General features: G+C 48.3%; 1 protein-coding gene across 2 annotated transcripts in view; it reads left to right on the forward strand.

The window, feature by feature from the left end:
• Nucleotides 1–13,507, forward strand: part of RASGRF1 (Ras protein specific guanine nucleotide releasing factor 1) — a 224,258-nt gene that overhangs the window by 184,689 nt on the left and 26,062 nt on the right. For both annotated transcript variants that reach the window (XM_082252999.1, XM_082253000.1), the window contains exon 23: nucleotides 7,203–7,400. In XM_082252999.1, coding sequence (XP_082109125.1) covers nucleotides 7,203–7,400 — 198 coding nt within the window. The remainder of the gene's footprint in view (nucleotides 1–7,202; nucleotides 7,401–13,507) is intronic.

The raw sequence follows: 13,507 nt of genomic DNA on the forward strand, positions 1-13,507 counted from the left end.
TAAGTCTTCTTCCTCTATCACACAGCTTCTCCCCCTGATTCTCCACCTCTGAGCTGGAGAATCTGAAATGGAAATATTTCAGAGTAACGGCTGTGAGATCTTCAGATCTCACTTTTCTAAACTGGCCGTTTGTGACAGGGGTCTGCACAGAGGTGGGCGGAGTATCGGAGGTGCAGGCATCAGAGCAGAGTAGAGGGGTGACAGTTAGGAGGGGTAGAAGGGAACAAGGCAAGGAGGCTGATCCTGGGCTGGAGCACCCCAATAGATACGCCCCGTTGTGTGATGTTGGAGAAACCAGTCAGGGACCAGCATTGCTGGAGCAGAGCGACGCCCCTAGCTGCCAGGGGAAGAACTCCTCCAGTGAGGCCAGGAGAAAGGGACAGGAAAGACAGGTGCTGGTGGTAGGGGACTCAATTATTAGGACAGACAGTGTAATCTGTGACAAAGACCGTGTGTGCCGGACAGACTGTTGTTTGCCGGGCGCTCGGGTTCGGCACATTGCGGATCGGGTGGACAGATTATTGGGTGGGGCTGGGGAAGACCCAGCTGTCATGGTACACGTTGGTACCAATGACATAGGCAGAGGAAGATGGAAAGTCCTAAACGATTTCAGGGACTTAGGCGCTAAGTTGAGGAGAAGGACCTCCAAGGTAGTATTTTCCGAAATACTACCTGTACCTCGAGCCACACCAGAGAGGCAGCGGGAGATTAGGGAAGTTAACGAGTGGCTGTGGAGCTGGTGTAGTAAGGAGGGTTTCGGGTTCCTGGAGAACTGGGCCGACTTCTCAGTCGGCCACCGGCTCTATGGTAGGGAGACGGATTGCACCTAAATAGGGTGGGTGCAGCCGTACTGGGTGCGAGGATGGCCAAAAAGTTAGAGGGGCTTTTAAACTAGGGAATGGGGGGGAGGGTACAGATCTAGAATTAGCCAGTGGAAAGCAAGATTCAGAGGGCAGAAATGGGGGCATTAGCGGTAGGGTGTTTGGAGCTCCTATACCCAGGGTGGGTATGGGGAAAAATCAAGAGAGCAGCCTAAAAACATCAAATGAGCATATTTGTAACCGGTCAAAATTACGAGGTTTGTATACCAATGCCAGAAGCCTGGCCAACAAGATAGGGGAGCTGGAGCTACTGATGTTTGAGGAGGACTTAGATTTTGTGGGGATAACAGAGACTTGGTTTGACAGCTCTCATGACTGGATGGCGACCATTCAGGGGTATTCCCTTTATCGCAGAGATAGAGAAGGTAAAAAAGGGGGAGGGGTATGTTTGTATATTAAGAACAGTATACAGGTAAATATGAGGGATGATATTAATAATGGAGCTAAGGACGAGGCAGAATCCCTATGGGTAGAGCTTCAAAGGGATGGCACGGTGGGGAAGGTAATATTGGGCGTATGCTATAGGCCCCCCCACCAGAGGGAGGAGGGGGAGGTGGACCTCATTTTACAGATAGGATTGGCAGCAAGGATGGGAAATGTCATTATAATGGGGGACTTTAATTATCCTGATACAGACTGGGCAGAAGGAACCGCACACTCAGCCAAGGCTCGGCAGTTCCTAAATGTTTTGCAGGACAATTTCATGGGTCAGATGGTGAATGCACCGACAAGAAACAATGCGGTACTTGACCTACTGATTACCAACAATACAGACCTGCTCACGAATATAGAAATACAGGAGAACTTAGGAAACAGTGACCATAGGTCAATAAGTTTCAGTATTAATTACAGTAATAGGAAACACAAGGGTAATATTAAGACGCTGAATTTCAAAAGAGCCAATTTCCCAAAACTGCGCTCACTGCTAGAAAATATCAATTGGGATAGAACCCTGGGAACAAAGAACACGGAGGAAAAATGGGAGTGCTTCAAGAGCATACTTAACAAGGGGATTGGCCAGTGCATTCCAAAGGGAAATAAATTTAAAAGAGCAAAGCTAAACCCTGGGTGGCTAAACTCCAACATAAAAATGTACATTAGTACTAAAGAAAAGGCCTTCAAAAAATACAAGACTGAGGGGTCATTGGCAGCATTTAAGTATTACAAAGAGTGTAATAAGAAATGTAAAGATGAAATCAGGGCGGCTAAAATAGAACATGAGAGACATATAGCGGAGGAGAGTAAAAAGAACCCCAAGAAGTTTTTTAAGTGTATAAACAGTAAGAAAGCGAGGCCAGAACACATTGGCCCCATAAAAGATGACAAGGGAAATATGGCCACTGAGGACAGAGAAAAGGCGGAAGTGTTAAATAATTTCTTCTCTTCAGTCTTCACAAAAGAATCGGGGGGCTACACAATCCTAGCTTGTAAGGCCGAACTAAACAACACACCTCAGGAAATACCGCCATGGCTAACAGAAGATAGACTTAAAACTAAACTAGAGAAACTTAACATAAATAAATCACCGGGACCGGATGGCTTGCACCCGAGGGTTCTGAAAGAGCTCAGCCAGGTGATTGCCAGACCATTATTCTTGATCTTTAAGGATAGTTTACAGACGGGTATGGTGCCAGCTGATTGGAAAAAAGCCAACGTGGTACCAATATTTAAAAAGGGGCCGAGATGTATCCCGGGTAACTATAGGCCGGTCAGCCTAACATCTGTGGTCTGCAAGATTTTGGAGGGGATGTTAAGGGACCACATACAAGACTTTAGTAATGAAAACTGTATTATTAGTAGTAATCAGCATGGATTCATGAAAAATCGTTCTTGCCAAACCAATCTATTAACCTTCTACGATGAAGTGAGCTGCCACCTAGATAAAGGTAAGCCGGTGGATGTGGTGTATCTGGACTTTGCAAAGGCCTTTGACACCGTTCCCCACAAACGCTTACTGTACAAACTAAGGAAGGTAGGTATGGACCATAGGGTGAGTACCTGGATAGAGAACTGGCTCCAGGGGAGAGTACAGAGGGTGGTGATTAATGGGGAGTACTCGGATTGGGCGGGTGTGGAAAGTGGGGTCCCCCAGGGTTCTGTCCTGGGACCAATCCTGTTTAATTTATTCATAAATGATCTAGAGGAGGGGATATCTAGTACAATCTCAGTATTTGCGGATGATACTAAACTAAGCATGCCAATATCTTCTATGCAGGATGTGGAAACCTTACAAGCGCACCTGAACAAAATAACGGGGTGGGCAACTACATGGCAGATGAGGTTTAATGTTGAAAAATGTAAAGTAATGCACTTGGGGGCCAAAAACCAGAAAGCAAGCTACTCACTAGGGGGGGAACCTCTGGGTGAGTCTAGGATGGAAAAGGACCTGGGGGTACTGGTAGACAACAGGCTTGGCAGTGGCATGCAAAGCCAAGCCGCTGCAAGCAAAGCCAACAGAATACTGGGATGTATAAAAAAGGGGATTCACTCCAGAAATAAAGAGATTATTCTCCCGCTCTACTAGACTCTGGTCCGGCCACATTTGGAGTATGCTGTCCAGTTCTGGGCACCGGTCCTCAGGAAGGATGAGCTGGAACTGGAGAGAGTCCAGAGAAGGGCAACAAAAATAATTAGGGGAATGGAGGACATCAGCTATGAGGAAAGACTACAAGCACTGAACTTATTCTCTCTGGAGAAGAGACGATTGAGGGGGGATATGATATCAATGTACAAATACTGTACTGGCGACCCTAGCATAAGGAACAAACTATTCAGAGAAAGGAGATACAATAATACACATGGCCACTCACTAAAACTAGAGGAAAGGCGGTTTAACCTTAAAATGCGTAAGGAGTTCTTCACTGTAAGAGCGGTAAGGATGTGGAATTCTCTTCCACAAGCAGTCGTATCAGCTGGGAGCATTGATAGTTTCAAAAAAACTATTAGATGGGCACCTTGGAGACCACAACATACAGGGGTATACAATGTACGGTTAAAAGCAAACACACACACATCATAGGTTGAACTGGATGGACTGATGTCTTTTTTCAACCTCACTAACTATGTAACTATGTAACTATGTACTGTGATGAGAAGAGAAGAACATGTTCTCTGCTCTTCATCTCAGCTACCTAAACCGGTACACACCAGAGATCAGTCGTGATCCTGAGGATCACGGCTTTTCTCTGTTTATTAAAAGTACACCATAGACCCCTCCTGCTTCCAGAAATTCTCATTCTTTTGCTAGTGTCCTGAGATGAAGGATGACCTCTCTCCACCAGGAACAGGTTTCTAGTTTATGATTTCTAATTTTGCCTGGAAGACTAAGAAGATTCCATCACTTTTCTTCTACTCAACCAAACTGCACTTACAGCCACTGTGGCTGTTCCCTGTAGCTTTTGGATCAGCGCCATTTGGGAGCAGCTACAAGGACTGTTCATGGACTTTGCCGCGTGAAGATTCGGCCTGTGACATTGCCTGAAAACCAAGGATGTGTGTGAGCCGCTCAGGCTGTATGGGAAAGAAGTCCTTTGTCCACTGCTGGGAGTGATGGCCAGGAAGGAAGCTCGTCTATGCTCCAGGCAATAATAGAGAGTGATAGGTGTCCTGGGAGCCGCACATAAAGTCAAGACCTGCTGTATAATAGTGAATGGCAGTCAGCCTGCCCCCCCAGGACACTCCCCAAGCGCAGAGTAAGCTCCAGTGGGCAGAGTAAAATGCGTTGGGGTTGTGGCCTGGCGAGGGTCCAGGTTGAGACATCAATTCACTATTATACAGCAGGGCTTGACTTGATGTGCGGCTCCCGCGACCCCTATCACTCTGTACCTGTGACACATCCTCTGACACAGGACCCTGGATTGGTGCTGACCTTTGGTACAGCAATATGGCAAGGTGAAATTTACCTACAGGTTTCTCTACAGATCCAGAGCAGTGGCAATGTACACCTGTGGGGGGGACCCAGTCTCTGAAGACCTCTCTATGGAGGAGGGGTATAACCTTCAAAAGCAGTTGAAGGGAGTCTCCCTCTGGTGGTGCTTCCCCTGGTTTTTGGGCCTGTTGATACTGTTGCTGTAGACCTACCTATGTATGGGCCTGTAGACCTACCTATCTATAGGCCTGTAGACCTACCTATCTATGGGCCTGTAGACCTACCTATAAAATAATTTCTTAGAGTACAGTACGGGACACAGGTAACCCTCTGCTCTGTCCTGGTGGCTCCTCTTATGGCTTGCTGCATATTTAATGATTGCTGGGAGCATGATGGGTTATATGGGATGTCCACATTTCTGTTTGCCGGTGTTCCCATCTAAAGGTGTCAGCATATACCCCTGGTCTATAATTAAAGGAGCCTGTGTCCTACACTGTACTCCCAAGAAGAGGGTTTTACAGATCTGATGATCAGCCCAATGCCTTGGTCAGGAACCATAGCTGGCGAGTGTTTCTTCTGCCTATAGCAGCCACCGTTCCCTTAAGGCAAGCAGGTCTACTAGCACTTTCCTGCACCCAGGTCTTTGAATACAGTTCTATAGTTCCTGGCCAGTTGGCACCAGCACTGAATAAATCAGACAACGTAAAAAACCTGTGGTCTCAAGTCTGGCCAGGCAGAAGACCGATGCTGGTAGCAGAATCCTAGAACAATCCAAGGTCAGAACAGGCAGTGGGCATGTGTAATACAGTAGACAGTTCCAAGGTCAGAGCAGGTTATGAGCAAACATAATCCAGTAGACCGTCCTGAGGTCAGGACAGGCAGCAGGTATTTGTAATCTAGTATACAGTTCTGAAGTCAGGGCAAGTAGTGAGTAATCCAAAAGAGTAGTCAGGGTGCAAAGCAGAGGTCAGCAATGATGAATCCAAATGACAGATAACATAGGAGGCAAGGCATGGCAGGTAAGGAGCTAGGTGCCAGGCGCTATCACAAGCCTAGAGCTTTGGACTTGTGACGTTCAAATCGAGCACCTCAGTGGAGCAATAAATGATTGGCAGAGGAGAAAAGGCAGCTTGAGCCGGCCACTACCTAGCAACTAGGACATTTGCTTGGGAAGATGCACCACCACCCGCCAATCAGAGCTGGAGACACGTCAAACGGGGAGAGGGAAGAGAATAGTTGCCGCAAAGGAGCAGCGGCCACAGCCCTTTTAACAAACTGGTAAGTTAAAAACCCTCATTTTCATAATATTTGACCTTATACAGAGTGCAATAACTTTATAAAAGCTGGTACTGACCTATACTGTACTCCAAGAAGAGGGTTTTCAGGTCTGATGATCAACCCAATGCCTTGGTCAGGAACCATAGCTGGCGAGTGTGTATTCTGCCTATGGCAGCCCCTGTTCCCTTAAGGCAAGCAGGCCTACCAGTTCTTTCTTGCCCCCAGGTCTTAGAATACAGTTCTATAGTTCCTGGCCAGTTGGCACCAGCACTGAATAAATCAGACAATGAAGAGAAGCTGTAATCTCAAGGCTTGTCAGGCAGAAGACCGAGGCTGGTAGCAGAATCCTAGAACAATTCAAGGTCAGGACAGGTAGCGGGCAAGTGTAATACAGTACACAATTCCAAGGTCAGGGCAGGCAGTGACCAAGCATAATCCGATAAACAGTTCTGAGGTCCGGACAGTTGGTGGGCATGTATAATACAGTAGACAGTTCCAAGGTCAGGGCAGGCAGTGACCAAGCATAATCTGATAAACAGTTCTGAGGTCAGGACAGGCAGCGGGCATGTATAATACAGTAGACAGTTCCAAGGTCAGGGCAGGTAGTGAGCAAGCATAATCTGGTAGACCATTCTGAGGTCAGGACAGGCAGCAGGCATGTGTAATCCAGTATACAGTTCTGACGTCAGGGCAAGTAGTGAGTAATCCAAAAAAGTAGTCAGGGTGCAAAGCAGAGGTCAGCAATGATGAATCCAAATGATAGGTAACATAGCAGGCAAGGCATGGCATGGCAGATAAGGAGCTATGTACCAGGTTCTATCACAAGCCTAGGGCTTTGGACTTGTGACATTCAAATTAAGTGCCACAGTGGTGCAACCAATGATTGGCAGAGGAGTAAGGGCAGCCTGAGCCGAGTGCTATCTAGCAACTAGCAACTGCTTGGGAAGATGCACCATCACCAGCCAATCAGAGCAGGAGAGGCGTCAAGTGGGGAGAGGAAAGCGGATACTTGCCGCAAAGGAGCAGCGGCCGCAGCTCTCCTAAAAAAACGGTAAGTCAAAAATCCTAATTTTCATAATATTTGACCTAGCGCCTCAAGACATTATACAAAGAGTGCAATAACTTTATAAAAGCCGGTACTGTGCTGTTGATATGTTGGTATTTCTGTGCATCAGATGAGTAACCTGATCGCCACGGAGATCCTGCGGAATGAAGATCCGGCCGTGCGTGCGTGTACAATTGAGAAGTGGGTGGCAGTGGCTGATATTTGTCGATGTCTACACAATTATAACGCTGTTCTGGAGATTACATCATCACTTAATCGCAGTGCAATATTTCGCCTCAAGAGGACCTGGATTAAAGTGTCCAAACAGGTATGAAGAACCTTAATACAAGAGAACATGTGATACATTATTAGTCTTTACTTCCTCTTTGTACTCCGGGGTAAATGTTACATTGTCACAATCTGATTGCTGATTTTTATTTTTTAAATGAAGTGCTATGGTACTGTTAGTATATCAGAGAGACCATGAGGAAATGTTCTACATCAGTGTTTATTAACTTTTATGATATCGGGGGCCTCAACATCCACAAAGAGCCGCACATAAATTTCAGTTAATTTTCAGTGTCAGAGACCGCAGGCACACAACATGACATGGGCAATGATATAAGAGATGGCCAGAGACTATGGCTATGATACATGAGATGGCCAGAGACTATGGACATGATAACAGAAGATGGCGTGAGACTGCGGACATGATACAGGAGATGGCCAGTGACTGCGGACATGATACAGGAGATGGCCAGAGACTGCGGACATGATACAGAAGATGGCGTGAGACTGCAGACATGATACAGGAGATGGCCAGTGACTGCAGACATGATACAGGAGATGGCCAGAGACTGCGGACATGATACAGGAGATGGCGTGAGACTGCGATCATGATACAAGAGATGGCCAGAGACTGCAGATGTGATACAGGAGATGGCCAGAGACTGCAGACATGATACAGGAGATGGCCAGTGACTGCAGATGTGATACAGGAGATGGCCAGAGACTGCGGACATGATACAGGAGATGGCGTGAGACTGCGATCATGATACAAGAGATGGCCAGAGACTGCAGATGTGATACAGGAGATGGCCAGAGACTGCAGACATGATACAGGAGATGGCCAGAGACTGCGGACATGATACAGAAGATGGCGTGAGACTGCGGTCATGATACAAGAGATGGCCAGAGACTGCAGATGTGATACAGGAGATGGCCAGAGACTGCGGACGTGATACAGGAGATGGCGTGAGACTGCGGTCATGATACAAGAGATGGCCAGAGACTGTGGACGTGATACAGGAGATGGCCAGAGACTGCAGACGTGATACAGGAGATGGCCAGAGACTGCGGACATGATAAAGGGGATGGCCAGAGACTGCAGAAATGATACAGGAGATGGCCAGTGACTGCTGACATGATACAGGAGATGGCCAGAGACTGCGGACATGATACAGGAGATGGCCAGTGACTGCGGACATGATACAGGAGATGGCCAGAGACTGCGGACATGATACAGGAGATGGCCAGAGACTGCGGACATGATACAGGAGATGGCCAGAGACTGCGGACATGATACAGGAGATGGCCAGAGACTGCGGACATGATACAGGAGATGGCCAGAGACTGCGGACATGATACAGGAGATGGCCAGAGACTGCGGACATGATACAGGAGATGGCCAGAGACTGCGGACATGATACAGGAGATGGCCAGAGACTGCGGACATGATACAGGAGATGGCCAGAGACTGCGGACATGATACAGGAGATGGCCAGAGACTGCGGACATGATACAGGAGATGGCCAGAGACTGCGGACATGATACAGGAGATGGCCAGAGACTGCGGTCATGATACAGGAGATGAGAAGAGACTGCGGTCATGATACAAAAGATGGGCAGAGAATGCAGACATGATACAAGAGATGGTTGGAGACTGCTGCAGTGGCGTATCATCCATGAGTGCAGGGGGTTCACTTCACACAGGCCCCGAGGGGGGCCCAGTGTGCTCTGACCCTCACTGCACCCATGAATGCCTTAGTGCACTAAGATGGGAAAGCAGAGCGGTAAAGTTCACTATCACTTGTATAGAGAGACCCCATGCACACCCGACCAACAGTACAGCGAGCAGGTCAGTTAGGCTTAGGCCAGTCCCAGAGAGATAGAAGTGGAGTGCTCCATCACTAATGAAAAGTGCTCCTCATTTGAGCAGTGGCCCACAGGTAGATGGCTGGATGATTCATGCAGAGTGCCCGCCCAGCCGCCTGGATGAAGCAGGGGTCAGGCAGGAGGAGGGGGGTGCTGGGTATCGGAGGTGAGCAGAGACACAGGACGCATTCTTTTATGTGGCAGGTTGTGGCTCCGGTCTCTCACTGAGAGGAGATCGGCAGAAGGAGCGCTGCAGCTGTCAGAGCTGAACCCCTGCCTGAAACTCTCTGCCTCCTGACCACCGCCATCCCCGTAGTGACCTCATCCCCGGATTATGAGCACCTCTTCACCCCCCATAATTACCCCCCCCCCCCCCTGTGATTGTACAAGCCCGACCACCTGCCACTGCCTTATGACCTGATGTTGGAGAGGTTCTCCTCTGCACTGTCTCTCTGTCCCCCTTCTGTGACACTGCCCCCCTCCTGTCCCACTGCCCCCCTCCTATAATGCTGCCTACCTCCTGTGACACTGCCTCCTTTTGTCTCACTGCCCTCTTCCTGTGACACTGCCTTCCTCCTGTCCCCTTACCCCTTTCCTTTCCCACTGCCCCTTCCTCCTGTCATACTGCCTCCCTCCTGTCCCGCTGCCCTGCTCCTATCCCAGTACCCCTCTCCTTTCCCGTTGCCTTCCTCTGATGCTGCCCCCATCCTGTTCCTCTGCCCACCTCCTTTGAGGTTGCCCTCCTGTAATGCTACCCACCTTCTGTGACACTGTCCCCCTCCTGGCCATCTTCCCACCTCTTGTGACACTGCTCCCCACTTCTCCCTCTGCCCCCTGGTTGGTCCAGAAACCAATAAGCCCCGGGCTGCCAGGTTGACTGGCAGGGGAAGCCTCACCTCCCACGTGTCTTGTATTTTCACCCTGAGAGTGCAGAGGCTGTTTAGGGTGCCGGTGGTGATGTCTGTATGAGGAGTCCAAGGATGGGAGAGCATCCTTCTGCTCAAGGATTCTGGAGATCTGGTGTGTCCGATGATAAAAAAGATCTGTTTTCATTTATTTCAATCTCACACTCACTTTAATTCACTCCACACTCCTCTCCTGCACATAATACCCACCGCCATACACTCTGCACTCCTCTCCTGCACATACTACCCACCATCATACTTTCCTGCACATACTACCCACCGCCATACACGCTATACTCCTTTTCTGCACATACTACCCACCGCCATACACTCCGTATTCTTCTCCTGTACATACCACCCTCCTCCATACACTCCACACTCCCCTCCTGCACATACTACCCACCACCATGCTTTCCTGCACATACTACCCACCGCCATACACTCTGCACTCCTCTCCTGCACATACTACCCACCATCATACTTTCATGCGCATATTACCCACCGCCATACACGCTATACTCCTTTTCTGCACATACTACCCACTGCCATACACTCCATATTCTTCTCCTGTACATACCACCCTCCTCCATACACTCCACACTCCCCTCCTGCACATACCACCCACCACCATGCTTTCCTGCACATACTACCCACCGCCATAAACTCTGCACTCCTCTCCTGCAAATACCAGCCACCGCCATATACTCCTCTTTTGCACATAATACCCATCATCATACACACCATACTCCTTTCCTGCACATACTACCCACTGCCATACACTCCACACTCCTCTTCTGCACATACTACCCACCGCCATACACTCTGCACTCCTCTCCTGCACATACTACCCACCACTGTACACTCTGCCCTATACACTCCCTATTTAACATTCCCACATTCTGCACTATGTAAGTCATCCCAGACTATATATATATACTATATAGACAGATATGATATGGAAGACGGTCAGAGACTGCAGACATGATACAAGAGATGGTCAGAGACCGCAGACATGATACAAGAGATGGTCAGAGACAACAGACATGATACAAGAGATGATCAGAGACTGCAAACCTGATACAAGAGATGGCCAGACACTGCAGATATGATATGGAAGACGGTCAGAGACTGCGGACATGATACAAGAGATGGACAGAGACCCACAAGAGAATTATAGTCAAAAAAGGCTTTGGCCATACTTCTCTTTAAACATGCACTCCATACCGCAGACACTCATGTCCTCAGTGCATACTATGTCCCAGTAGCACAGCATCAGTGGTTGCTAATGTAGCACCACCCCCGCAGGAGCTGCTGATTAGATTATTGGGTCTACGTCCTGCCTAACAACCCACAGAATTGGCTCGAACCCTCCCTAGGCACAACTGACCCAGAATAGGACTGGAATACCAAATGGCTACACAGATTGGAATATAACACTTCAATAAATAATAATGACCTGTTACCTCTCTCCAGCTGCAGTCCTTCTGGGTAATACAAGGTGACCACACACAAGCTTGCTTTTAAACAGGAAAGTTATTTACTGTGAATCAAATAAACAGTTTCGATACAGTAAAATATGACTTTGTAAAAGGATATACTAATTAATTAATCAAAGATAAGATAAATACTGTGATATCACTCCTCAAGGGCACATTAATTGTTTCAGGAAATGTCTCAGAGCCTATAGGACCGCCATCTTAATCACTATTATACTTTTGGAGATAAGGCTCAGCATTCAGTTAGACACAGTATCAGAATGTCAGACCTATCTGAGTCCGCTGTTTCTTCTCTATATCTTCGCTAGCAACGTTGGTGCACTCGCAATTTGTAATCCACATTGAGGATGGGTGATCAATAGAGAGAATGGCAGCAAACAGTTAGTAATCACCGCGGGGTGTCTGTGCAGGATTGCCGGTAAAACTTCTGTGAGAGATGTACTGGGCCACCTGGTATATTGCCTTCTACTACTCTAAGGCTAATCCTGACTAAAGTTACTTCTTTGATAGATATAGTCAGTTTTTGGGCAGGTGCCCTCTCACCAACAGGACTGTCTCCCAGGAAGCCTCCGCTGCTGTCTCAGTCTCCGGCCTCTGTCACCAGCCGCGCTAGGTATTTGGGGTGGATGAGTCTGGTCTCTGTAGAACATCGATGGGACCTCCAGGAGGGATCCTCCACTGGAGATGAAACACTGCAACTTAGTCACTTAAGGCCCAGGAGTTTCGGCCTAGCATACAGCATCAGCCCACAGCACTGGCATCCTGCTTGTCTCACTGTGTCTTTCCCAAGAGAGTGAGCCTGGCTCCTCCCTTCCTTTATAAAGCTTCCCCCAGAAGGCTGTGCGGTGCAGCAGTGCACCCTGGTATTCTCAAAGCACTATGGGCGATGAAGACTGCTCAACTTCCTGAAAGGAAAATAACATCAAAAGACATTCCATAGCCGCTGCAATGTGTCCTTTTGGCCACTAGATGGAGCCGAGTTCCTCTCAAATGTCAAGCAGCAGTCTTTTAGAACTTGTATAATGGAAGACCCCGCTACACACTCCCCCCACTTGAGAAACTTTGGTCCCCAAAGAGGACAACAGCATGTACTCCAGTGCATATGTTGGCAGTACACAAAAAAAACATTAACATATGCATAACAGGGAATCATCTTCCTTTTCAGAAGCAGAGTTCAAACTTAACAACTGCATATTACAACACAGGTTCGACATAGGAACCTCCCACCAATTGTCAGGGGAGGGAAGGTAATTCTGTTCACAGACCCCTGACACTTGAGTGGCTTGTACAGATGTGCCTGGGGGTGAGCTAGGGTTGTCCTCCACCAAATCTGCGGTGGAAGAACTAGGCTGATCAAGAGTTCGTTTGGAAGTAAAGATAGCCTCTTCTGAGCATTCACCCAATTGGTCATAGGTCAGTCTTTTGGGCGGGTGAATGACTCTTCTTTCCCTCTGTTCTTTGGGATGCACGATCTCAGAGGTACTAGGACCAGCCACTTCTGGGGATTCTTCAATGTCCTCCTCCTCATGTTCCAACACACAGGAATCTGATGCTTCAAGAGCGGTCAGTTCTTCTTCAGAGGAAGGTGCAACCTCCTCCTCAGGATCTTCATCATCAACTACTTCTTCTGGAAGCATGTGGAAAGGTATGAATTCGGGGGCTTCCGCCCGAAGGGTTCCTCTGTCAGCCAATTCGGATGAAGACAGGGAGGCAGGTGTGGGTTCTGGTAACTGAGACGACCACATCCAGTCAGGTACCTCCTCTTCATCTTCCAGATCTTCAGATGGAGAATTTCCCTCCCTCACATCTGGGAGTGTCGACTGAGATCTGGTGACTGGTCTGGACAGGCGAGAGGTCGAAGGGGTCTCTGGCGAATCTAC

This window comes from Pelophylax lessonae, assembly GCF_965119305.1.
Source record: "Pelophylax lessonae genome assembly, chromosome: 4".
Lineage (NCBI taxonomy): Eukaryota > Metazoa > Chordata > Amphibia > Anura > Ranidae > Pelophylax > Pelophylax lessonae.